Source organism: Lissotriton helveticus, chromosome 1_1 (assembly GCF_964261635.1).
Source record: "Lissotriton helveticus chromosome 1_1, aLisHel1.1, whole genome shotgun sequence".
Lineage (NCBI taxonomy): Eukaryota > Metazoa > Chordata > Amphibia > Caudata > Salamandridae > Lissotriton > Lissotriton helveticus.
Window position 1 is genome coordinate 1,185,320,430 of NC_136057.1, and position 27,926 is coordinate 1,185,348,355.

The 27,926-nt window shown below is 44.6% G+C and overlaps 2 protein-coding genes across 2 annotated transcripts in view; one reads left to right on the top strand and one right to left on the bottom strand.

Annotated features, from left to right (window-relative positions):
• The window catches only part of LRRC17 (leucine rich repeat containing 17), a 250,265-nt gene extending 228,117 nt beyond the window's left edge, over nt 1–22,148 (top strand). The window contains exon 4 of the mRNA XM_078679379.1: nt 21,403–22,148. Within this exon, the coding sequence (XP_078535505.1) occupies nt 21,403–21,803 (401 nt within the window). The 3' untranslated portion in view covers nt 21,804–22,148. The remainder of the gene's footprint in view (nt 1–21,402) is intronic.
• The window catches only part of FBXL13 (F-box and leucine rich repeat protein 13), a 1,354,404-nt gene that overhangs the window by 945,770 nt on the left and 380,708 nt on the right, over nt 1–27,926 (bottom strand). The gene's annotated exons all lie outside the window — the stretch shown is intronic.

Here is a 27,926-nt window from a genome sequence, read left to right on the forward strand (position 1 = left end):
GCGTGTTGCTAGCTCCCGTGGCAAGGCATATCGCGCCACCTCACCTGTGGACCGTTAGCACTTCCTGAGGCCAGTCAGTCAAAATACTTTATTCGATTTCATTAAAAATCATAAAAGATATAAAACATTTATATACATTTAAAAATTTATTAAAACTTGCGTTTATAATCCGTACATTGGGTAATAATCAATACATTGGGTCAAAAGTTAAGCTGCAAGAGGTCTACAATTAATAAAAGGACTTCTTATAATCCACTCAGGGTGCGTTACGTGATCTAATTTTAGACGCCGCCACTAGATAATTTGCCATGCAAAATATAATACCAGTGTTGCTCAGTGACTGGAGGTAGAGTAGTGCAGGTCTCACTTGAATGAAGCCTGCCTCCCTTAAGATTGGCAACAAATACTTTTTCCGTATCTCTGAGAACAAACTACAAAACATAACAAAATGCATGGTATCTTGGGTTGAAAAATTATTACAAGGTAAAGCTATTTCTGGTTTGACCCATGACTGATAACTGCCCAGGTAAAAATGAATCAAATTAAATCTGAACTTAATCAATAAAAACCTATGGAATGGCCTGGTAACAATACTGAGGTAGGGCTCAAGCGAGGTAGAGTTTAGTAGCAGATTCCTGAGGCAACATTTTAAAAGAAAAGAAATTAGAACTACAATTGTTTTCTTTTAAAAGTGTTGCAATCCCTAAGAATTTTGCATCTTGAGGCAGCAGCCCCTGTGCCCCCCGCCCCCACAGTACTTCAGAAGGAGGGCCTCGGTGACCAGTTTGGACACTGTGTTGGATGTAGCTACACAGGGCCTGGGCAGCAGTTCGAGCAAATGGTTTGACTTCTTCCGCCTTTGACATCACTGAGGCACCCAGCAAGGTTGGCCGTGTCACTGTTACTTTTTGCCCTGTATATGGAGCCTCTAGCAGAATGTATCTGTAGCAACCCCACATAACCGGTATCACCATGTGAGGGAGGAATCATAAACTGGCTCTCTATGCTGACAACATCATGATAGCCTTGACACTTCCATATCCTTGCCCCCCTTATAATGGACAAACTAGAAGCCTTTGGAAAAGCCTCTGGATTCAAAGTAAATTTTCAGAAATCGCAGATTCTCAATTTAACGGTCCCAAAGGCCGACCAGCCAATCCACAAGCGCCTCTTCCCCTTCGCTTGGGCTAAACATGGGGTAACATACCTCAGCCTTCACATTTATTCTACGCCAACTCAAATTAAAGAGAACAGTTATGGCATCCTTCTGTCTAAAGCGCATTTTGAAATGCAGACCTAGAGGGGCTATGCGCTGTTGTGGTTTGGCCGTCTATCAGCTGTTAAGATGACCCTGACGCCTAAGATCTTATATGTTATGCAGACGTTGCTCTGCAGCTCCCTCCACACGCCCTGAACAAACTACAACACCATATAAAATACTTCATCTGGCCAGGCAAGAAAGCACTTATAGCCAAAAAGCAGGCCTATCTATCCCCAGCGGAAGGTGGTTTGGTGATTCCACATCTAACACATTATTACCAGGCTGCTCAGCTTCGATACATAGTGGAATGGACCAGACCCAGCTTTGAGAAGCATTGGTGTTTCAGCGATCAAGCAGTTGCAGGCGTCCATGTTTGGAAGGTACCCTGGTTGCCCAAACATCACAGATCACCCAGGGTTTACATTTCACCAGTTCTTAGAGTGACTATGGGGACCTGAGACAGGGTGCAGATACCGAAATGATTATCCACTTGCATATCTCCTCAAACGCCATTCATTGGCAATCCGGAATTTCGACCAGCATGTCAGGAATCCAGCTACATAGAATGGCAGTAGGCCAGCTGCAAGCGAATAGGTGACTTTTTCAATCAAACAGGGCCATTGGATTTTCCTCAACTACAGCATCACTATGGTATCCCATCTGCTGCCCACTGGCAGTACCTGGCCATCCACCACTGGTTTATCCAACCTGACAGTCACCGACACACGAGCCAGCCCTTATTGGGGCTCATCAGGAGCCATATCGCGACTTCACGTTTTTCAGGAGGCCCCCTCTTAGATCCGAAAAACCTCTAATATCCAACAAGCTATACCCACAGTCTGTTTCTGCCAGTGAATTACAACAGAACTGTGAACAGTCACTCTAATCAAGTTACACTCGCTATTCTACCCCATAAAAGAGTGCACTCCGATCAGGCGGGTGCTAGAGCTCTGCCCCAACTCTTAACCCACAATAGTGTTAATGGGTTTTAAATCATGAGTTTCTTTAATTAGGCCGCACTGGACAAAAGATGTATTACCCTCCAGGAATGTAATTCGGTATTTTGTATGGAGCAATCAAGAGGCCATCTCTCCCAGAGGAGAACCAAACATGGACAGTCATTCAGTTCTTAGTGCTTTGATTCCTTGGTACGTCACAAGACACGGGCCTTACCCTTCATTAATCAGCGTTGATGCTAAACCCCAGGACCTTACCTCTACACTCCATCTCCCACATATTATGCAGGATGTGCTACATTCATGAGGTTATTCCGAGTCGTCTATCCCTTTAGGGGTGGAAACGGGTAGGGGCTAAGTGTGGCAAACAAACAGCTCACTTGTAAGTCCCTAAAAAATAAAACACAATACTGGGTTCCATTGAACTCATCCTTGTTAATGGTAGAATATGTTAGTTCTTTCCTACCAAAGGATCCTGAAGACATCGCAGAGCAGACAATACTAGACACCAGAGATGCCACCAGTAAGGAGAGAGGATTGCTGCAATCATATTGCCATGAACTAATACAATCTCCCATACTAGTTCCATGAGATCACGGGATGCAGGCACAAGTCTGTGCTCTTAAATCTGAGAGGTGACTTGCTTGAAGTTGTTATTGTCTGGGAGCATAAGTCGGGGTGACTTGTATAGTTTCGCTTCAGAGGGAACTGAACTCTTCAGTTATGGAGTACACGTTGTGATGAACTAATTTACCTTTATGTGCACTTAAGAGTCTAGATTCCACCTTAAGAAAACTTTTACGCCTGTTTTAACCTCGACCATCCACGAATATCAACATTTTTAACAGATAAACATCGGCCATGCATAAGTTTGCCTGCTGCACTAAATGTCACCAGTTGTAAAAGAGCAACGGAATTTACAGTACTGTTTGAGAAAACAACTAGGCTGCCATAACTTGCAAGTTAATGGCAGCGAGAATACTGAAAGGGCTTTTTCGTTTTCATCCTCAAATAATTTCATTCCTGGAAAGCTCCAACATGCAGAGAGCCAGGTGGCATGTGTATTTTTTAGGTCTCGCCTAGCGACGCGGCAAAGCTGCTCGCTAGCGAGATCTGTTGTCGCCGACTTGCGTTGCGATGCGGGACAGGATAGATGCACACGCTTGAAATACATCAGCTGAAGTGGCAGGACAGGACGTGCACTGCGTATGCACATGGCGCCCGGACAGCCCATGTGCACGCTCACGGCGTCTCTTTCAGACAGCCGAGGTGCACCCGCAGCTTTCCTTCTCTTCTCTGGCGATCTCAGCACTTTTGCACGCTACCTAACGCTTTCACTTTCGTGAGCGAGGCTCGCCTCTCTGCTGTTAAGGCATGTCACCTGTGCCAGCCATCAGCGTGCCAGCTGCCTCCTCAGCACAGCCTGCTCCTGTGCCTTCCTCTACAGCGCCGCTGAGACGCAGCATGCGCTCCTCGCCTCCTCACTTGGTCCATCGCCAGGCAAGGGACCCCCAGCCTCGGGTCGATGTGAACCATCCCAACGCGCCCTGCTGCCGAGCCCCGTGATGGAGGAGACCGACCTGCTTTGGGAGCGGCTCAGGCCATCACAGTAAGTGCTGCTCTGGGTTTCGCTTTCCCTCCCGTCTTTTCTGTTGCCGTCATGTGTTGACATCCAGTTCTCGCCCTCCTCCCGATGTCCGTATTGCAAATGCTTGTTTTCATTGTGTGCAGCTTGGTTCACTGTTAATGCTTTAAGCCTCGGACCTTAACTCATAAATGCCTCTAAGGTGAAATGTCATGAAGGTTTGTGTTTTAATGAGTTAATATGGCTGTATTTGTCATCTTGTGCAGCGCTTGATCCTGCCGTTTGGTTATTCTTAACGCTGTAAAATAAAGCTGCTGTGACTGTCTCAAATCCACACCTTAACAAACTTAGCAGTGAGACAAAATGCAGAGACAGCCCAGAAGGATTCATATCGGTGACCTGCCCGTGAGCTCACAGATCTTTGCAGTCAGCGTGTTAATCCACTGAGCTATCTTACCAACTGACGAACAGGAAGTGTATCAAATAATTATTATTAAAAACGAGAGCATACCATTATAGTGGCATACCCTGCACCAGAGGGCATTACGTTCATGTCTCTGATCTGACAATGGCACATGACTATATTTAGTTATACACATAGGAGTTTTGCTCTGCAGGTGTCTTGTAACTATCACAGAGAGCTGGTCTATAGACCCTGACCCATAGGGTCGTACAAGGTACAAACTTTATGGCGCTACATTTTTGCTTCAGGTTTATGGATGTACACAAAGACATTCAGGTATTTAATAGTTCTCTCCATCTAGGAGGCTACCAGACAGATTAAAATGCACTGCTTGCACTTTCGTAGTGAAAAAATAGTACAATAGAATCCCCACTTGTGTGCAACCAAATCTCCGGCGTAAGAGACCACTGTAGGCACTAAAGGTGGTTAAAAGTGAACACACCCAATCTCTGTAAGTGTGAAAACGGTTCAGAAGACGCATCACATTTAAATGTAATCTTATGTTGGTGTCACACAGTTCAAGTGCAACAGGTTGTGTTTCGATGAAACACAACTTTCTTACACACTAACACATCATTGTGCATTCACAATTTACACCAGACTCAATCAACATGTCGGCTCACAACAAATGAAAAAGAGTCCAGTAACATCGTCTGAGGTTACGGCAACGGCACCCTTGAAAACAAGTATGTGAGAGGTGTGACTCAACGTAAAACGTGGATCCAGCACAGGAAGAAACGGAGCAATTTTAAATCACTACACAACACAGCAGGATTTTGTCACTCTAAACGGCCTGTTGGAGGTTTTGAACGAGCTCTCCATGCTGTAGTGGGAGTTGTGGTGAGTCTCCAGTACATGTAAGCTGAGATTCAAGCCCCTCCCCTTTCTATGAGTAGTAGTGATTGCACCATCAAGGCGGTGTCACTGCTCTATAGGCTCACTCAATAACCGGAAGTACAATACAACCTGCCCAACCCAGTCTGGCCATGAGTATATGTAAGTTTCATCTACAGCAAGCCATGCTGCAGGTGGTGAAGGTAAACTGCAGGTATTTTTGAGCCAGCCTTCAAAGTAGCCTCTGTAAACTTCATGATTGAAGCTTCATTCATCAGTTCTCTAAATTACTGATGAATTAATTACTCATGAAGGATGTATTATGCCACAGAAGCATAGAGGTACTTTTGTCAATGTGTCCATCATTACGATCTCCCTTAGTACTGAACTTTCAATACCTTGTTTGGCCACTTTGGTCCTACCTGCATGGTTAAGCACAATGTGATCTTCATGTTTGCAATGATATTGGAGATAGTGTGTGGTTGTTTTAAAGTTTGAACATGGGTGCCATGTTTAGAAGTAACGTGTTTGCTATCTTGGAGTGTTATAACAATGATTCATTCTGCATTCCAAGATGGTGGCTCAGTAAGCATCACATTCAGTGGCCCTCTTGGAATGGTATTGCAGTTAGTGTATCATTGTTGTAATGCTTCATGAGAACCAACCTAGAGGCCATCTTGCAGTGGTAATACAATGAAACAATATTTCATGATAACCATGCGGTTTAGAAACAGTGGCCACTCAAGATGCAGTGCACTGCAGATGAAATGAGTGGCTGTAGAGTTACCCTATTACCTGTCTGGGGAGCTGCGGGACGCTTAAAAGAATAAAAACAAATAAGGTACAGGTGAGGGATAGAAAATAAAGGGGACTTATAAAAGGATAACATCAAAAACGTAAGAATTAGCCCACCAGCAATGACAATGAAGTGCACTCACTTTTAGGATGATGTGAAAATGTGATCAGGCAAAATGCCATCACTGTGGAGTTAAAGGCTTAAGTGGGCTGACCTGCTGACTCATGCTGTATGCTGCAAAGGGACCAATGGCAGAAGAGGGATGATCCAAAGCCTCACCATACATGTGCGAAAGTACAGATATGTATATTTTTTAAAGATATTTTTATTACAAGAACCTGGCAGACAATTAAAACAGTCAGCAGCTCCTCTGAAAGTACAGCAAGGATTATCACCGTTCAAATCTTCAAGTCAAAATTGATAACCAATACCAAGCCCCCTGCCTACCAAGGTAATCTCTGAGATTTCAAGTAACTGATTACATTTCTCGGTATACAGTATATTAGCAATCCACCCTTAAAGGCCCATTGGCTTTAACAGATTCTTGTAACAATAAATAAGCCAGGCCTGCTGATTTTGTCCTATCTTTTTGTAATGAAAAATCAGATCTATGACATTTCACATACCTTTTTCAAGGAACCAATGGAGCCCACAACCTTTATCATTGTCACCATAACTAATTCAGGCCTACTTTATTGAGCATAAGATTTCCCACAAAGCAACTATCAGGCATAATAAACAATATAACATACTTTCTCGGGTAAAAGGGGAAAAGCATGCAGCCCCATGTTTTGTCAGGGGAGTAACCAATAACAAATCCCTTGCGTAGCACAGCAGTTTGTGAGATTCCGAGTAACAGAACACCTCCCTACATTCATTAACACAATGCAAAAACAAAGGCCTATCAGCTTTAACAAATGCTTTGCACAATACATAACTGAGAACTACTGCCTTTGTCATAACATTTCATAATACAGAGATCAAATCTGTCATTTACATAATTTTGCCGAATAAACTAATTAGGCCTGAAGCCCTTATCACTGGCTTGGTAATATAAACAACTCATGCATGCAGTAGGGAGCATTTGAGCAAACGTTCTTCCAAACTCAGCCTTCAGGCACAGTCATAAAATAACAAACATACACAAAATTACAGTTGGAAAAACATTTTAAAAACCATCTTAGGAGCACCTAAAAATGATTATCACAGTGCATATCTCTGACCACCATGGGAGTTTGAGACGGGCTAACCAACACCAAAACCCTTGCCAATTACAGAAATCCATGAGGTTCCATGTAACAAAACACCTATCTATAGCCAGTGTAATAACAATCCACTCTATGCCTATTGACATTATTAAATGCTTTTCACAATAAATAAGTGGACCTACGACCTTTGCCAATAGGTCTCGACTATGCAAGAGCTACTGGCTTTGCCAATGTGTTCTAGCTATGTTGTACACCAGCGTGGGGGCTGTTTGGCACGGTTAAAATCATGGTTAGCCTGGTTAAAAGCTTGTGAAGTAGAGGAAGTGGTGTGTTGTGCCGTAGAGTGGGATGGCAAAGAGTGGAGTAGAGTGTCAGAGTGGGGTGGCATACATTGTTGTGTATTGGAGTGGCATAGAGTGGAGCCACATAGCACGGCATACAGTGGAGTAGAGTGGACTAGTGTAGAGTACATTGGTGTAGAGTGTTGCAGAGTAAAGTGGAGTAGAGTGCAGTGGCATTGAATTCAGCGGTGTACAATTAAGCATTGTAGAATGCAATGGTGTAGATTAGAGTGTTGCTGTGTAGAGTGCAGTGTTGCAGAGCAGAGTGTCACAGAGTGCAGTGGTGTAGAGTGGCGTAGAGTGGTGTGGTGTAGAGTAGAATGCAGGCACGTAGAGTGCAGTAGTGTTGAGTGGCAATGGGTAGAGTGGCATAGAGTACAGTGCAATGGCATAAAGGGTAACAGTGGAGTGGCGTAGAGTACAGTAGGCTGGTGTCTAGTGCATTGGTTTAGAGTGTTGCATGGTATAGCGGCATAGAGTGCAGCGACATAGAATTCAACTGCATACTATTCAGAGTCGTCGTATGCAGTGGCATAGATTAGAATGGTGCATAGTAGAGTGTAGTGGAGTAGGGTAGAGTGCAGTGGTGCAGAGTAGAGTGGCATAGAGGGCAGTAGTCTAGAATATAGTGGAGTAGAGTGCAGTAATGTAGAGTGGTGTAGACTGGCATAGAGTGCAGTGGCATATAGTGCTGTGGTGTGGTGTAGAGTGCAGTGCTGCAGAGTGCTGTGGCATAAAGTGCAGCAGTGCAGAGTAGAGTGGCACGATGTTCAGTGGCGGAGGTTGTAGTGTTACAGAGTAGAGTGTTGTAGAGTAGAGTGCAGCGTAGAGTGCAGTGACGTAGAGTGCAGTGGCATAGAGTGGAGTGGTGCGTAGAGTGGAGTGGCGCGTAGAGTGCAGTGGCGTAGAGTGCATTGGCAAAGAGTAGACTGTTTCAGAGTAGAGTGAGGTGGCATAGAGTGGAAGAACAATTGTTACTTACCTGTAAACAGGTGGTTCTCCAGTATTGGTGTCTTTCATAGATTCACATGCTTGAATATTCCCCGTCGTCGAAGTGGGAGTCCCACGGTAAATAAAATAGCAATAATGTTAAAGATATATATATATGACAAATAAAATACATAACAAAGGAGAGGAAATACCACTGAAAACCTCTAAAACGATTCCTACATAGGAATGCATGGTAAAGAGAAAAAACTATCTGTAACACATTAGTGTCATTATGTTAGTCCAAATTACAGCCAATCAGGCGCTAGCACCCTCTAGAACCTTCTCCTCAGAAGCTCAAGCCCTCAGATTTTCGTAGCACCAAAGTGACCAAGAGTGCATGAGGAGAAGAGAGCCTCTGAGGGGAGGAGGGTGGGTCGCATGTGAATCTATGAAAGACACCAATACTGGAGAACCACCTGTTTACAGGTAAGTAACAATTGTTCTTCTCCAGTATTAGGGGTGTCTTTCATAGATTCACATGCTTGAATAGAATAGAAAGCAGTAACCTCCGAGAGCTGAGATTGCTAAGCACATATGGCAAGCAAGACAGTAATAATAATAATACAGTCATGTAAAACATTATAGCAATCACAGCAAAATAAAGCAAGGAGGAGGGAACAGAGGCTCACCTTAATGAAAAAGATGGCGAAACACTGCCTGTCCCACAGCGGTATCCGCTTCATTGATGGCATCCAAACAGTAATGCTTGGTGAAGGTGTGCCGGCTGGACCATGTCGCTGCACGGCAGATCTGATGAAGAGGCACACCAGCAAACAAGGCGGTGGATGAAGACATGAATGAGCCCTCACTGAAGACTGCAATGGTTTGCCAGCTTGTAAATGGCAGAAGGTAATGGCTGAAGAAAGCCAACGGGCAATTGTTGGTTTGGAAACTGGATGCCCCTTACGCAGTCGTCCGTAAGCAATGAACAGTTGATCGGACTTGCGGAAGGAGGCAGTTCTGGCAATGTAGAATTTAAGGCATCGTTTGATGTCCAAAGAATGTAAGCGCTGTTCCGCCGGAGAGCTTGGGTCTGGAAAGAAAGTTCGTAGGAACACAGGCTCATTTAGATGAAAATGCGTAAGCACTTTAGGTAGGAAGGAGGGGTTGGTGCGAAGTGCCACTCCGTTAGGTTTGAACTGTAGGTAAGGCGGTTTAACAGTAAAAGCGTGAAGGTTGCTCACGCGACGAGAAGAAGTCAAAGCTAAAAGCAGCGCAACTTTCCAGGTGAGCAATTTGATATCCGCCTTATGGATAGGCTCAAATGGTGACTTCATAAGTTGAGATAAGACAACATTGAGGTGCCAAGATGGAGGAGGGCGCCAAACAGGTGGGAACTTGCGGAAGAGCCCTTTGAAGAATTGCCTTATGATTCTGGATGAACAGAGGGAAGAAGAACCATCATGTCGAAATCGAGAGATTCCAGCTAGGAAAACTCTCAGGGTAGCATGTGAAAGTCCTGACTGAGCGAGACTTAAGAAGAACGGAAGAACCTGCTCCGGAGTGGAATGGATGGGGTGGACATTCGCTGCCACGCACCAATGACAAAATCTCTTCCACTTGAGTTTGTAAGTTTTGATGGTAGACGGAGCCCTAGCCTGAGCAAGGATGTCTCTGCACTCCTGAGATATGTTCAAGTTTGCGAATTCAAGGTGCTCAGGTTCCATGCCGACAACTGTAGCGTGGAGGGGTCCGGATGGCACACTTGGCACCTGTCCATCGTTAGGAGGTCTGGACGGGGTCGCAGAGGGATGGGTTCACACTGGGACAGCAGAAGCAATTCCGAAAACCATGCCTGTCTGGGCCAACGAGGTGAGATCAATATGATGTGGCAGGGCTGTCTCCACATCTTCCACAGCACCCGCGGTACTAACGGAATCGGCGGAAAAGCGTAAGCGAATAGATCGCACCAATCGATCAAATGGGCATTCCCACACGACCCGGGGTGGGGATACCAACTTGCGTAAGACGGGCATTTCCGATTCTCCGGTGTTGCAAAGAGGTCTAGAGCTGGGTGACCCCATCGGTGGAACACAAGATCCAGAGTCGGCTGGTGCAGTTCCCATTCATGTGTTGAGGAAGTGGACCTGCTCAGAGAGTCCGCCAGGATGTTGGACATGCCCGGCAGATGGACAGCTGTCAAGGTGATCTGATGTTGGAGAGCCCAGTCCCAGATCGACTGGGCCAAGCGAGACAGATGTGGAGACTTGGTTCCTTCCTGTTTGTTCACGTAGTGCATGCTGGTGGTGTTGTCCGTTTGGATAAGCACTGACTCCCCGTGAACTAAAGGCAGGAACGATTTGAGCGCAAGGAAGATCGCCATCAACTCCAGCCTGTTGATATGCCACTTGCGTTGGGGCGGAGTCCACTTGCCTTTGATGGATAGGCCTTGGAGATGAGCGCCCCACCCCTCCAGAGAGGCGTCTGTCGTGAGCGTGAGATCTAGTGCGTGAACGAGGAACGACATTCCCGTCTCCAAATTGGTTGGCAGCGCCCACCAAAGCAAGCCTTTTCTCATGCGGACCGTGACCGCGACTAGGTCGTTGAAAGATCAGGAGACCTGACGCCATTGTAAGTCCAGTTCCTCCTGAATGGGACGTGTTCGCAATCTGCAATTTGGGATCAGTGCGATACAAGATGATGCCATTCCCAAAAATGACTTTAACGTCCGAACAGAAACTGACTGTTTTCTTCGAATGAGGGAGACCAGACGAAGGATCTTCTGACGTCGCTCCTGCGAGACGAATGCTTTTGAAAGTTTCGTGTCTAGGATCGCTCCCAAGAAGTTTCTCGTTTGCAGAGGCGCAAACTGTGACTTTTCGACGTTGATGGTTAACCCCAGGGATTGAAACACCTGCTGGCAAAGACGAGTGTCCTGACATAGCTGATGGTGGAATTGAGATTTGAGGAGGCAATCGTCCAAATATGGAAATATTTGAACACCCTGGAGACGCAGGTGAGCCACCACGGGGGCCAGTACTTTCGTGAACACACGAGGAGCTGATCGCAGCCCGAAGGGCAGGACCTTGAACTGATAGTGCATTTGTCCCACTTTGAAACGCAGGTACTGGCGATGTTGTTGGATAATTGGGACATGAAAGTATGCGTCTTAAGGTCTATGGTGGTCATGAAATCCTCGCTGGAATGAAGACGCAGGATTTCCAGTAATGTCAGCATGCGGAAAGATTGGCGCTTTAGGAACTGGTTGAGAGCCCTCAAATCCAGAATGGGTCGCCAATCTCCGGTCTTCTTGAGTATGAGAAAGAATCGAGAGTAAAACCCTTCTCCCCTCTGATGTTTCGGGACCACTTCGACTGTCCCTTTTAAAACAAGAAGACGGACTTGATGGTAAAGCTCCTCGAGGTGTGGAGGAGGTGGGCCACAAGGTGGAGTACGAGGAGGAATCTCGACGAATTCTAGGGTATGACCCCACCGTACAATGTCCAAAACCCAGCGGTCCGTGGTGATGGAGGACCACTGAGAATAAAACAGAGAGATTCGACCTCCAACACTTTGGGGATGGCAAAAGTCATTGTCGCTTAGGAGTGGAGCCACGATAAGAGGACTTTCCCCTATAGGGTTTGGAGGGCTGCTGACGAGTCTGTTGAGTGGAAGTGTAACGCTGGTTCCCCTGATTGTAGGAGCGGTATTGTTGCCCTCCTCAAAAATTGGAAGAAGTGCCGCGTCCGCGCGCACCTCGAAAGGACTGCTTCCGGAATTGCAACGTGCCCAAAGACTTTGCCGTATCGGTGTCTTTCTTAATGGACTCCAATGCATCATCGATGTGAGAACCGAAGAGCGATTCACCATCATACGGCATATCCAGTATTTTGGATTGGACTTCCTGCCGGAACGAGATGGATTTTAACCAACCCTGGCGTCGGAGGGCAGCTGCGCTGGCAAGCAGACGGAAACCTGTATTCGCAATATCGACTGCACAGTCGATCATTTCTTCCGAAGCTCTCTGTCCATCATGAAGAATCTGCTGGGCGTCCGCCCTAGAAGCTTCCGGTATAAGATCCATTAATGCAGATATGTCCGACCACATCTGCCGGTCATAGCGTCCCAAGATGGCTAAGGCATTGGCCGCACGGACAGAAGTAGAAGCCATGGTTGAAAACTTGCGGCCAATAGCGTCTAGGCGTCGACCCTCTCTAGCTGGAGGTGCGGTGATTTGAGACGCTGGGTTCCGAGCTCGACGCTGTGCAGCTAGAGTCCGGCTTAGGGTGAGAAATCAAGCATGCCGGAGAACCAGTTGGGGCCTTGTATTTTTTCTCAAGGCGCGGTATTTGAGCAGGTAACGAGTTTGGAGCCTGCATGAGTTTAATTCCCTCCTTCCAAACGAAATCGATGATTGGTATCGTGTGGACCTGCTTATAAGGTTTGTCCTTAAAATCGTAGAGGAAACAGTCCTCCTCACGTTGCGATCTAGGCAACTTGAAACGCTGAGCCGCTTTGTCCATTAGTAGATGAAAACTGGCGATATCTACCGGAGGTGATTCACCAGAGTTTCCTGGCTGAGGAGAGGGCGTCTGTGCTCTATAATCGTCCCACTCTGCCATATCCTGGTCGCCTGCATCTTCGTCCGAATTGTCAGGGACCTCTCCGTCTTCACGTTCTGGGACCGCCTCATCATCTGCATCGTGCGGATAAACCGTAGTATGGATCCTGATAGACGTCTGAACCTGAGACGAAGTTGTAGGTGGCAATGTTGGCGGAAGAGACGGTGGAGGCAGTGCAACAGCAGCAGGAGTTGGTACGGGAGTACCTTGTGGCGTTGCTGGAAAGCGACGGTTGTAATCGTCCAACATATGTTGGAGATTTGAGATTAATGTTAATGGTATCGTAGCCATAGGTACTTGGACCAACTGCTCCTCAGGTTGAGACACTTGGTCTCCGCCATCTTCGTCAGTGTCTGAGTCCTGACATTTTATAATCAAGTCAGAGGAGCTACGGGCTGCCCCAAACGTGTCACCCTCATTGTCAGAGTCACTCTCATGCTCGGAGGTAGTGGCGAACATTGGAGAAGGTGGTTGCGGCTCTGGATCCGGGATCTGTTGGCACGGAGCCTTTTGCGACGATGGGTGGAATCAGCTCCTGAAGTCTTCAAAGGCACCAAAGGTAATGAGGAAAATGAAACTGGTGCCACGGTCGACGGCGCCGTCGACGGAACTGGTTTTGCTGTCGACGAGGATGATTTTGAAGAATTCATCGTCGACGGGCGATCCATCGTAGACGGAATCGTCGACGGTGTAGTCGTCGACGGCACGGGCGTCGACGGTGCAGTCGTCGACGCAGGCAGAACCTCCGTAGACGGAGTCTTCGTCGACGGGGCTTTGGTCGACGGAGTCGTCGATGACGACGAAGATTTCTTGGAGACTTTCGTCAACGAGGAGTTCTTCGTCGACGAGGTCATGGGAATCGTCGACGGGACAGGCTTGGAAGGCAGAGAAACTCTTGTCGACGTGTATGCTGTAGACGAGACCGTCGTTGACGAAGTAAAAGCTGACGCCTTCGTCAGCGTCATCGTCGAGGATGCAGTAAGTGCGGTTCTCGTCGTCGGAACGCTCGTAGACGGTCCCGTCGATGACGGAAATCTGAGAGGCGTGGAAACACCCTTAGAGGCAGAAGAAGACGCCTGAGAGCCAGGTCTCGTGGGCGTAGTGGTAGTAGGAGTGGTAGGAGACACCACAGAAGCCAGAGGAAGGGCCAGTTTCTTCTTTTTGAGGAAAGGAGATGGAAAGTCCTGAACACTACCACGCTTAGAGGCAGAAGAAGGAACAGATTGAAAACTTTCTGCATCTGACAGGGCAGAATCTTTGTCCTTTAGACGTTGAAGCCAAAGGAGAAGACGGCCTTCTCTGTCCTTAAGAGTTTTAGTAGAAAAAGTTCTACAGAACTTACAGCTGCCAGCCTCATGATCTGGGTATAAACAATAAATACACTTCTGGTGGGGGTCCTTTTCAAAAAGGCGCAGCTTCCCACAAGAAGAGCAAGGTCTGAACAAAGACTTCTTACTTGACATGCTGTAGAAAAGTCTGGAACTAGAAGATTAGATATGAAAACTGAGCTGAGCTCAGGGAGACTCCCTTCACACGACGTGCGGTAGAAAATCTGAGGGCTTGCGCTTCTGAGGAGAAGGTTCTAGAGGGTGCTAGCGCCTGATTGGCTGTAATTTGGACTAACATAATGACACTGTGTTACAGATAGTTTTTTCTCTTTACCATGCATTCCTATGTAGGAATCGTTTTAGAGGTTTTCAGTGGTATTTCCTCTCCTTTATTATGTATTTTACTTGTCATATATATATATATATCTTTAGCATTATTGCTATTTTATTTACCGTGGGACTCCCACTTCGACGACGGGGAATATTCAAGCATGTGAATCTATGAAAGACACCCCTAATACTGGAGAACAGAGCAGATTGAGGTGGTATGGAGGGGAGTGGTGCAGGGTAGAGTGCAAAGTCGTAGAGTAGAGTGGCATAAAATAATGGTGTAAAGAGGTGAAGAGTGCAGTGGCATAGAGTGCAGTTGTGCAGAGTAGATTAGAGTGGCGTACAGTTGATTGGCATAGAGTGCAGGGGCGGTGAGTGGAGTGGAACAGATTAGAGTGCATTGGCGTAGAGTGTACTGGCATAGAGTGTGGTGGTGTAGATTTCAGTGTTGCAGAGTAGCTTAGAGTGGAGTTGTGCATAGGTGAGTGGAGCGGGCTAGATTGGAGTGGTGTAGCATGCAGTGGTGAAGAGTGCAGTGGTGTGGAGTAGCGTAGAGTGCATTGGCATAGAGTAGAGTGATGCAGAGTAGAGAGGCGTAGAGTGAAGTGGTGTAGAGTGGGGAGGTCTAGATTAGAGTGCAGTGGCACAGAGTGCAGTGGCATGGTGTAAAGTGGAGTGGTGCAAAGTAGAGTGCAGTGGCGTGGAGTAATGCAGGCGTGGAGTAGTGCCGAGTAAAGTGGAGTGGTGTAGAGTGGAATATGCTTGGTGATGTAGCACACTTCCATTACAGAAAACACATCTTCATTCGATATCACCATTGCAGACACAGTTTCACATATAAAATTATGTATATAGCTCACAAACGATAATGTGTGGAAATGTCATGACCTAGTGTATTGATTTGTTTTGATCGTTTTAAACACATTTTTTCCACCAGACTTCAGAATTACCAAAGAATGTGCTTCATTTGGGTTTTTGTAATTCTGAAATATCTGCACAGTTCATTTAGTGACATTTACAATTTGTTGTGTGCTAGAACAGAATAACATTGTACAGCCTTCCTCAAGCACCTCCCCACAGCCAGCGTGATTGTAGCATAAATCTTCTAATTTTCAAATAAGAGAAAGAAAAGTAAACACCACTTTCCCTGGAAGAGAGAACCTTACATTTTAGGTCTGCTTTTGAATGCACAGCAAATGAGACAAGATAAGAACAAGATTTAATGGCCTACTTACAGTAATCGGGCAATAGTAGACAAATACAGTAAAATAGGGTTTGGGCAAGGAGCGGGACAAACTCGAGCTGGACAGCCTAAAACACATTACAGCCAGCAAACAGAAAGCAAGCACATGTGAATTACAAACCTGGAGTCAATGGTAAACAACGGGCGGAATGCATTCCAGTGAAGCTTTCTGAATTTCGTCAAGATGTTGTTTGCTAACCAGACAGCTGCGCTGTCTAGTAGGCTTCGACCTAAAAATAAGACCTCTCTAACTAATTTTTTTTTGCAGTTTTCTGACTGATATTTACTCAGCTAACATAAATCTTCCTAAGCCCCTAATTTTTTATGTTTTTAATAAACAGTAATTGGGATTGCCTTTATTCGATGTCTTACAACCATTGAGTACAATTGCCCTAACTGCAGTTTTGACAGAGACCACCTCAGCTTTTACGCAGGTCATTAAGTAAATCGTTTTGACAGGTCAAGGCAGAATGTGCAGCTAAATCGAGTTTGAAGTTAATACACCTTAGGGGGACAAGAGATCTTAATATTGAGGTTCAAATGGTCCCGAAAAAACATCCAATTACAATTAATGCTCACCAACTAAACAACCGAACCACAGAGCAAAATTTGTTACCCTGTATGTTCCCTCCATTATTAACTCCCTGCAAAATAGTGCAAATATTTCTAAGCCTCCAACTATAGCCAGGGTTTACTGTCTCACAGAAACTAGATGCCAATACCCATTTAAGTTAGAAGCAATTTTAACAGCCAGATATGTGTAATCCTCAACTGACTGAAATTTAACATTATGAGCTTGAGATCTGTTCTGGAAAAGTTCATTATTTTCTATTTTGTCATATTCATAGACATATGTTTTCCAAAAATATGTTTGAAGTTTAACTAAGAGCTGCTTAAACTGGTAGGTGTTGAGTCTCATCAAATCAGGCTATCGGCATAGGTTAAGCTGCTGATGATTACATAAACATGCCTTCAAAATAAAGTAGTTTCACTATGTAACAGAAAAAAAGTAAAAGCAGAGGAACACCGGTCTGTTTAGTTCTAGTTTACTTTGACCACAATTGAGAGCAGAAAAAACGGAAAGTGAAAGAAGAACACGTTACTTCTGTTTGAGAATGCTCTTTCTGGTGTATACTCTTGTCTGGTGTTCATGAGCAGGGGATTCTTTTGCTGCTGCTTCAGAATCACCGAAATAACAGTTTACCTGCTTATTGAGAAGTACAACTTTTTGTTGGATACTATGTTTAACCACAGATTCTTCAACTTTAGGATATTCCCCAGGTTCTAAACTTGATCCAGTAACTTTTTATATCTCTCCCATGCGGCGAAGGCTTTGTTCCACCCAGAGAGCAAAGGAGATGAGCTGTAAATAAGCACCACTCCTGCGCACCGTCAGTTTCAGCCAATGCCAGTGTGAGGTCGAACATCAGTGTCCGTATCGGATTCTCCTTCAGTGTTTGTGGCATCTGCACTGGCATCAATGAAGAAAGGACCAGCGTGGGTCTCGGAGGCATGCCAGAAGGAGCTGGAAGTGTGCCAAAGATACATAGTATGGCCGCTTTAAATGCTTCGACCCACTGCAATGTTGCCGATAGTCCGAAGAACACTGGCACATTAAGATCAACTGCATAATTGGCTACTCGATTGGAAATCAGGACTGAAATCAATTGGGTCAGTTTGGCTCCTGGGAAATATTCTAATAGGGAGGAATCCGCGGTTAGAAGTACCCATCAGAAAAGTATGTACTTTTGAAAATGATGCTTCGATGTTACAATGTGAGGGTGCTTCTTGTAAAATGTGTTAGCAAAATGCCAGAATTGTGTCTTTAAACAAAACTGCATGTGGCAATTTTGGTACATAAGCGGTTGCAAGACACAGGTTTGCAACAAGTTTTAAACCTGCAGCAGGGGCGGCCTTAGGTATGTGCAAGCTGTGCACCTGCACAGGGCCACCAAACCCCAGGGGCCTCCGCGCCAATATATATCCTTAATATAATAATCCTCTGAGGATGGATACATATTTGCGTGGCAGCCCCTGGCAGGGATTTCGCAGCCTGCTCCACTTCCTAACACCCTGGCCCCCCTCCTGAGCTCCGGGGGGCTCAGCCCCGCCCGGACCCCCTCTTTCAGGGCCCCCTACCTATGCTCCCTGGCTAGGGCCACCATGAGCCTAGAGCCTCCCCTGCCTGCAGACTGGACAAAGTCTTTTCTATGGGGAGCAGCCTTTCCCAAAACCACTGTCCAAGAGCACTCTTATTAAAGGTACTGTTTGGGAGCTCACCTGTTGGCCAGCTGTATGATTTACATCCCCTCCTTTCCCTACCATGATGCTTAAAATCATTAGTAGTTCTGTCCCGGTATGCAGATCACAAACTGACCTCTTATCGTGCTGAGGCAACACATTTATATATTCTCAGTAGGGCTGGGGCAACTGCATAACCAGCTGCAGCTCCAACCACAATAGGCATTGCTGCTAAGTACAGAAATCGTGAACAGGTAGCAACAGTTGTCAACTACAAACCTGTGATTCTCTTGTAAGCAACACATTTTAAGGGATGTATCTCGTTACAACGCATGCTTTTTCCACGCATGCCTTTACAACGCAGGTTTTACAACGCAAGTCGTTACAACGACTTGCGTTGGGGGGTGCTCGTTTAATTTACTATTCCAACTCCAGTCCCCGTGGATAGTAGGGAAGGTTTTGGATAGTAAATTAAACTATTCCCTATCCTACAGCGCCCTCCAGCGCAAGTCGTTGTAACGACTTGCGTTGTAATACCTGCGTTGTAAAGGTACTGCGTGGAAAAAGTTTCGTTGTAAAGGATGGTTCCCGTTTCTAGACACTTAAGGTCGTTGGTTACTTACTCTCCGTAGTAGCATCATGTTTTTTTCACCTTAAATAAGCAATATGTGGCTAAAGAAACCTTTATATTCTAATTGAACTTGAATACAAAAGCACTTATTAAACTGCAGTTGATCTTCCATATTCACTTAATAGTGAACCCTCCCACACTAATGTACACTATTTTCCAAGGCAAACAAGTAAGCACATGTCAAGTGCTTGCTCCCTGTTAAAAGTTCATCATGCATACTCTGCTCCACAGCAGGCTCTAAGTACTACTATCTTTGGACACCATCTTATTCTGATAATGACTTTACACCAATAACCGCAAACTCCATAGTTTGCAGTCCCTGTTTTTCAATCACAATTAAGAAAAGAAATGTCAGTTACTTGTTACCTAATGCCCTGTTGTTCCTCACTAAGAGCAACCATTGAGGAAGCTAGGAGATTTACTGAATGTTTGTCTCTTCAAAGGACATACTCTTCCAGCACACTTGTCTTTCTGCTGCAGACATCTTCTGTGCTTTACACTAGGATGCCACCTTCATGGTTTTCATCTGGATTATGGGGTAATGATGTGGGTTTGTAACCATGTGAAAAAATGTAGCATTTCCAAACATCAAGGCTTTCCCAAACTGGACATTACTTGATGTGCCACAGAGGAATGAACTGGTATCAGCTACTACCTATGATTGAAAGCATTTAGAATTGTTATAGCATGATGGTACACTGTGGATGAAAGGATTTGGGCACAATCATTCAAATGAAGGAAACCTTGGGAGAGCTGATGAATTACTTTCTCTTCCCTGCCTTTGTCTATTCCAATATATGTAAAAGGGAAAATGGTAGTGGCATAACCAATTATGTCCCAAACATGAGTAATCTCTGTAATTTCCACTACAATAACATCCATGTCGACATGCCTTTTCTTCCTGAACAACGTAAAGGAATGTATCTAGTTCGAGCAGTAGCAGCACCCCCCCCCTCTTCAGCGCCAGAGAACATGCAAAGATTACTTGTGTTATTATCATTCTATTTTAATAACTACCATTTTATGTTTCTGCATCTCACACTGCGAGAAAGCAGAAGGGTTTGGTTATGGGCATGCGGGTAAGAGGGGTTGCTCTGCGAGCAGGGCTGGGCAGGGTAGGAGTGGTGTGCCCACTCTTGAGTGCGGATAACTGGTTTGGTCGGCCCTCTTGGACCGACCAAACCAGTCATGCGCACTTTGCCCTTCTTCATGTAGGCTGTAAAGCAGCCTCCATGGAGAACATGGCCGGGCCATTAGCTCCTGGCTGGGCGGCGTCACCTCCAATCTCAACGTTGCATGCAACATTGTGATTGGCTTAGGGGTGGTACTGGGAGCCAGGCTGCCTGGCTGCCTGCTTCCTTATCCTGCCAGAGGCAGGAGAGCAGAAGCAGAGACGACGCGGGGCCTGGCCGGCAGGAAGATAAGTTAAAACATTTTTTACATTTTTAAATTAAACCCTTCCCCGCGGGACCCCCCTCCCTGAGGGACCCACCGCTCCTCCACCCACGTGTTATGCCAGCCACAGCTGTTTAAAGCAGTGGGGTGCGCTCCTCCACCTTAGCGGAGGATCCACCACTGGAAGCTGCTCCGTAGTTTCTGTTAAAGACAACTTTTTGCAGCTTTGTACTTCTAGGCTACTTTCTCCATTCCTGCATGCATGTTTCTGGAGCAAGCAACGCTAACTTAATCCATATTGGATGAGTCTCTCAGTCTGAGAAATCTAGATTGGCACCGTGTTACTGTTGTAGACTCATTCTGCTTACACCACAAAATAGCCCGCTAGATTTAGTCTTGGGACTTTTCACAATTACAGACTTGTAGTGTCTGCATTACAGCTGTGTGTAATCTAGCCAATTTCTGGCTATGCTGCAGGCGAAGAAAGACTGGCAATTGATTTCATAATTGGCAGGGCTTGTATCCTGATGAAGGTTCCCATAAACTGCAGAAGAGAGCCAAAGTGCATCAGTAGACAAATATGCAGCAACTTGATAATCTTTATAAAATCATATAGTCCTAAATTTTCTAATGATGAATGATAGAAGTCACTAGAGCTAGTACTTTATATATAACCGCTTATTACCACTCATTAAAGTGCATTTTGCACTAAGAGTTGATGTAATCAAAACTATTTTTAGTCTATGGATTAGATCACTAGCATCTAATTTATACCACATTGTTTGACTGCTTGTGATGACACCACTTAAAACAATGGGGCTCTGCTTTATTCTTCATTAAATGTTCACATGTGCTGGTATCCGCAGATCCAATGTTAGGAAGTACAAAGTAAAAGGAATCCGCGTCCTGCCTTTTTTACAAATTCATCCTTAAAACCCCAACTAGTTGCTGTCCTGCCGTGACACTCAAATAAACAACGTTTTTTAAGAAACCCATGTAAATACGTTTAGAGAAAAAACAACGAAATTCTTTGCAATGTCTTTACTGATGGTGTTAACGTAGTGAGAATTTCACAGACTATAGACTGATTGTACTATAATCTTAGTACACAAATCTTAACATAACATCACTTTAAGACACTGTAAACATTTGCAGTGTCGCCTAGCTTAAAGTGATATGCTTAATTGACTTATTTTCAACAACTACCACCACTAACCTTTTTCATGCTTTTCGCCCAGCTGCCTTTTCAGGTCTTGTCAATCTGCACGAGTTGGATCTATCAAACAACAACCTGTACAACTTTCAATATGGAGTGCTGGAAGACCTGTACTTCTTGAGACAGTTGTGGCTGCGCGACAATCCCTGGAAGTGTGACTACCACATCCATTACTTGTTCTACTGGCTGAAGCACCACTACACTGTGAACTACAGTGGGCTGGAGTGCAGAACGCCAGAGGAATACAGAGGCTGGTATGTTGGGAAATATGTTCAAAGCTATTATGAGGAGTGCCCAAAGGACAGACTACAGGCCTATCCTGACCGGAACATGGATGAAGATGAGATGGAGTGGCACAAAGAACATACAAAGCATATCCCGACGACTCAAAAACAAGGAGTCGTACTAACTCTGTTAAGTTGAATCATTGGTTAGTACCTGGTTGAGCCACCTATTTAAGTCATAAAGAAAACTGTTTACATGTTCTTGATGTTCTGTCCAACATTGAGCACTATTTGCCAACTAACAGTACCATGAACCGAACAATGAAAAGTCAATGTGTGTTACTGTTAACTTCAAGACTATTCCATTCAGATTACAATCAGAAGCATACAGCGGAGAATGCAGTGGACAGATACTGTATGTGACGCCTTTCTAAATCAAAAGTTATTTGATCTTGAAGTAATTTCCATTATAACATTGCCATGTGACCGCCAGATGTAAACTCGAGCACGTCGACGGTTAAACATACACCTTTTCTTGAAAGACTTTTGCAAGTACGTGTGATTTATGTGATGTAGCAGTTAAAGTTTACTTATTCTCTTCTTAGCATCTAGGGACCAGTTGTGACTTTAGCATCTCCACAGTGGAGACATCACAAATTGGAACAAAAGACATAAATGCAATTGTCGACCACAACATCAGTGTTATGGTGTAGCAACGGTACCATTGATCCTAAAGAAACCAAGAAAAATGGGCCCTCATTCACCTGGTTTGGTAGTGAAAAATACCTATAATTGATGGTGCAGTGAACCCTTTTGACACCTAAGCACCGGTGCACTGCACCTGCTGCACTATTGATTGCTTCTCCCCTGTCTGAATTTGAAATTCAAATTTGGCAAGTGAGTTGTGTTTAATACAAGCGAAAAATATGCAGATTATTAGCTTGCAACAAGCAGTAATTTGTGCTATAGTGGTGGTCAATATAGTACCATGAGGGCTAGTTCTATGCCACATTTTCAGCCTTACCACTGATTGTGTAAATAATTTCCAACTTGATTTATTTACACTGAGTGTAAGTTTATTTTATGTGAATATCTTGAACATCTGGCATGGGTCTGGTCCTCCCGATCCTATGTTAAAGATCCCTGATGCAGATGACCCTGCATTTCTTTAGTCATTAGGTAATGTGGTGCACCGCCCCTGCAGAGTTTCAGAAACACTTAGAGAGCATACCAACTGTGCATCACTTAGGATTTCACTATACAATGTCCTAGAGATTGTGAGAGCTTGCACACTTTTTTCTTTAACTATTTCAGTGACACTTCCACAGCCGTACCCATTCTAAATTACCAGTACTTAATTTGTAAAAAAAAAAGTGCCAGGACCCTCTTAAGAGTCACTGCTGCTTGCACCATCCATTGTCTCTGAAATAACTGCCAATAACAGTACCAACACAACTACTAATCATCACATTCCTACAAGTATGACAGTTCAGACTTTTTCAGGCCCTCAAAGCTTTAAGAATGGCTGTGCTGGCAGGCATTCGTTATTCTTAATGTATATTACATTAATAAACAACTGTTAATGTGTTTATCGCTAAATTAGACAAACAGCACCACCAAGTGGCAGACTGTCATAATGTCGGTGTTGATAATTAAGTGCTGGTCCCGAGCACCGGACACCACAGGCTCAAATTAATCACTGTGAATTACACACAAACATGTAAAAACACTCAGCAACTAAGCAGGTGTATGCTAACGATGAGCAAAATCTAACCACTGTAGAGATGTGAGCCCTAACAGAATAAGATAGGAGACTGACTGTTTGTCTGGCCCCCTTGTACATCTGTATAGCATGAAAAATCCAGCTGAAAAGACAGGATTTTCCAGAATATGCTAGGCAGTGTTATGCAAGAGAGATATACTCTCATACTGGTATTCTTTTCAAAACTATTAAACATCCATATTGGCCTTTTGTTAGGTCACAGAATCCCTGTTCCAAAAGCATACATATGTACCGTATTTGAAAGTAAAGTTTTTTTTTTCAAGCATATGATTTTTGAACACTATGGGGGATATTGAGATCCATCCTGTTACATTTATTTGCATTGCGAATACAGGAAATTGACTGGTTCCTTACAAATTGACTGGTTCCTTACATTATATCTTGGATGGGGTAGAGTATGAGTACTGCTTTGTGCAGGATTCTGTCACAACCCAAAAACAAAGTTAGAAAAAAAGAGAGGATACATGTTATCATCCTGCATCACACACTCCCTGGCCCCATTTGCCCTGGAAATGCTTAAGCCTTGTTCCAAGCATTTGCACTATGCTTTATCCCAGAATCTGGTTTGCATCTTTCCACAAATTCTTCCTAGTCAACAGTGTAATTTCCTTTGCCATGCTTCCCGTAATACAACAGTGGTTTCATATGAGTAATCTTTAACTTAAAATGTCATGTTATAGACCCCGAATCTTTTGGGCAAAATCATTTCATGAGAATGACCAAACTATAGATTCTCAAGATTATCTTGTAATGGGAGTTATAATGTTCTGAGTCTAATCTTCTGACCAGGAGAGTTACTAAAGATTTACCCAAATGTACTCTGATAAAGATCTGAAAATTGTCTAACTGCAAACCTCCCTCAGCATACTACTATGTTAACGTGAAAATAGAATTAAGTTATGTGTATAATTACAGAAGGATTAGGTGGGCCCATTTATGAATAATTGTGCAACCCTATTCATACACTGCTGCCTAATGCATGTAGGCTTGCTGCCTATTAGTAGCAGGTTGAGCTTGACCTCTTAGTGGGTTGCGATAACATTGTCCTTGGAAAGATCCACTATAGCCCTCATTCCAGGTGACTCACGAATACTGATTTTGTATTCCAGCACCTGCAAATATAGAGACCATAGGTATTAGTACCTCCAGGTACAGAATTATCTTAGTATTCAGAGATGCATACTAACTGCTCCCTGGAAAAGGAGGTCTTACCAATGGAATCAGTGTTTGCACTCCACATTTCTAATATAATTTCTCATATTTGGCCTCTTCCCCAACTGGACATTTTGACAGGTTTTTGCTAGTGAAATATCTGGGAAAGAGGAGGCTTGCAGGAGTGCTGTTTTACTGCTGATCATGCACTGTATAATTTGAGCCTGTGGTTTCCGGTGTTCTGCACACGTTCTAATTTCCAGCACCCGCACTTATGACATTTTGCCACATGGTGGCACTGTTTGTCTAATTTGGAGACCAGCATGACAACAGTTGTTTATTAATTCTATATAAATTATCAATGGCAAATACCTGCTGCCAAAGCTAATATTATAGATTTAGGGGCCTGGAATAGTCAGAATTGTCACACTTGGATGAGTGTGATGGTTAGTAGTTTTGTTGTTACTGCAATTGGCAGAACTGACAGTGGCAAATGTAGTATACTTGTAAAGCGCACAGCTGCCCCAGCAACGGGGCGTCCCGGCGCTGTATAACTCTGGGGAACCCGTCCTGGCTTTCCCTGTGGGATGGTCCCTTGCTGGGAGTCCCCAAGGTGGAGCCAGGCATCCCCGGAATTGGTGGGGCCGTTGTGGAGATTAGGCAAGCTAATGTAATGGGCAGTGCAATGGGCAGTGCAAGCATAAGTGGCCGCCTGGTAGGGCCCTGGCACTTACTTTATTTTTACAAATTAAGCACTGTATATACTCTTCATTCGGCGTGTTACCTCCGGTTATCAGCCCAGTTGTTATTAAGGAGAGCCTAGCCTGAATTCTCCCCTTTCACCAGTCCTTTTCTGGTTAGTCCAAGCAGCACCATGCTGAACATGCCGGCGGCTGGGTTCCACAGCCCATGCACTACATATGAAAGGGTCATCCATAAAACCACATACTGCCCTGCCACTGCACCACTCTTATTGTTTAACTAGTGATAAATCTACCCAGTGTTTTCAACACGTCTGACCCATTGTCCTCAAAATGGTTTCCTGCCAGACTCTTTGCAGGATCCAGATGTAATTCATAAAGGGGCCACAAGAGCATCACTAAGAGGAATTTCAGGCATACTTCAACCCTGTTAAAACTTCAATAGGAAGATTTATAACATCCACAGAGCACAAAGCCAATATCCTGACAAGAGAATGGAAAGCAATTTACTAGCAATAAAGAGCACAGTTATATATCATCTGACTAGAAAGAGACTTGGTAGCCTAAAACATAAAATGCCCAAAATGCACCACTGCTTATTTTACATCAGGTTTGAAATGGCACATTTTACATGCGTGCCATTAAGGCCAGAGAAGAACTTGGTTTTGCTCTGGGTCATCAATCTCGCACTTCCAAAATGTCACGTTATGCTTCAAATTAGGGTTAAGAATATGTACACTCATGCGTGGTTGCAACATTTCAATATGAAAGTGAAAACAAGGTGAAGTCAACATTAGTGTTAAAGTTGTATTTGGAAACCTAAGCTCCACCACACAAGGTGTTAAATTTCGAGGGTAATCTATTATCAGCAGAACTGACTCAGTCAACTGTATGAGGTAGCCTGACTCAGTCAACTGTATGAGGTAGCCCTGTTTTTCATCACAAACGCCTACAAACATGGAGTAAATCTTCTTTAGTGGAGTAAGTGCTTAATTTGAGCAGGAGTTTGCAGGTGGAGCTGTCCACCAATGGTTTTTGGGGACCAGCACTATTTTCCTCTTTAGACTTTGTTCCAGGGCAAAAGAGGAAAAAACAGAAAAGGAGGAAAGAAGAAGAAAGAGAATGATGGAAAAAACATGACAAAGGGAGAACGCAGCAGTGGCGGCTCCTCCGCTAAGGCAGAGAAGTGTTGCTCCACTGCTTTTTAGCAGTGAAATAAAGCAAAAATAAAATGATAATAACTCAACTTTATTCTTCCTGCAGCAACAGCTTTGCGGGGCAAAAGCAGTGCGGCTGCTCTGCTCTCAAAGCAGGTAGAGGAGTGGTGAGCACAGGAATGTTTGGCTTTCCATCTTGGGTCAGCCAAACATTCATGCACACTATTCAAGTTCCCCAACCAGGCTATATTCCAGCCTGGGTGGAGAACATGCCCCGGCTCCCACTGCCTGTCTGAGCGCCGAACCAAGGCCCTCTGACCAATCACAACGGTGCAATGCAGCGTTGTGATTGTGATTGGCTATGGAGAGCCTGGGTGAGCTTCCTGGGACGGCTGGCGCGAGGGACTACGGAGGAGAGACGCGGCAAGGAAGTGGCGAGAAGGTATGCCTTTTTGTTTTTTATTTGTTTTTTTGTTTTTTTTACCCCCACTTCCCCTTGTCCCACACCCCGTCTCACCAATCCTGATCATTGCCGGCCACCACTGGAAAGGTGAAAACCTGCAAGAGTGAGATAAAGGGACAGGAAGTGTCTGGTGTTGGATTAATAAGTCATGAGGTGGATTCAAGACTAAACCGCTTTGGTGTTTGGCACATGAACATTCAGTAGCGCCAACCGAAGGTTTCTGAGCCAAAGGTTGGACTCAGTGGAGTGCATAGCATTGCTATTGAACAGCTTCTTTTCAGAGAAAAGATTTCCATGTTTTGTGTTTTATCTGCCGTGTCTACTGTTTTATACTAACATCTAAATGAAACCAGCTGGCATTTGTTTTATTCTTTGATGTTCGTGATACCATGAGTAAATTATCCCATGTCCGGCTCTATCTGTATCCGGTGCTCTGTAATTTACAAGTAAACAGCGAGACAGAGTCACTCCTCCTCACTTTTAGGTCAACATTTCTGTCTCATTTTCTCCATGTATATATTTTTTTAATAAATCATGCTCGTCAGTGTTTTCTCCTGTAGAACGAATATATTTTCAGTTTGTAGAATGTCCTATGTATTAAGGAACGTGAATTAGATGTTTCCAAATGCTTTAAGAAGACCTATCACTGTATTCATTTAGAATAGATATTTCAATGCCTGCAATACTGACCACTTTCTGTGTAGTCTTTCCAAAACTCCTACCTGCTTTATCTCTGGATGCAAAAAGAACAATTTATGGACAGAACACAGAACAATGTCATACATTCACCCAGTGCAGAGATGTGGGCCTAAATTCATAGTTTCTTTGCTCCCCGTGCCATTCCAGTTTGAACCCAGCCATATGCAAATCAGTCTCGACCCTGCGCCCAATGGGAACAGTCCAGCCCAAACTGCCAGGCCAGGTCCTCCCTGGACAGGAAACAAGCATCCTAGGGCTGGTTTCTGGGTATCACCCCTCATCAGCCAGGATAGCTTGACTCCAGTGGCATGGAGAGCATGGGATCCACGTCTGGGCATACCCGTCCCACTCGGGGTGACAAATGCAA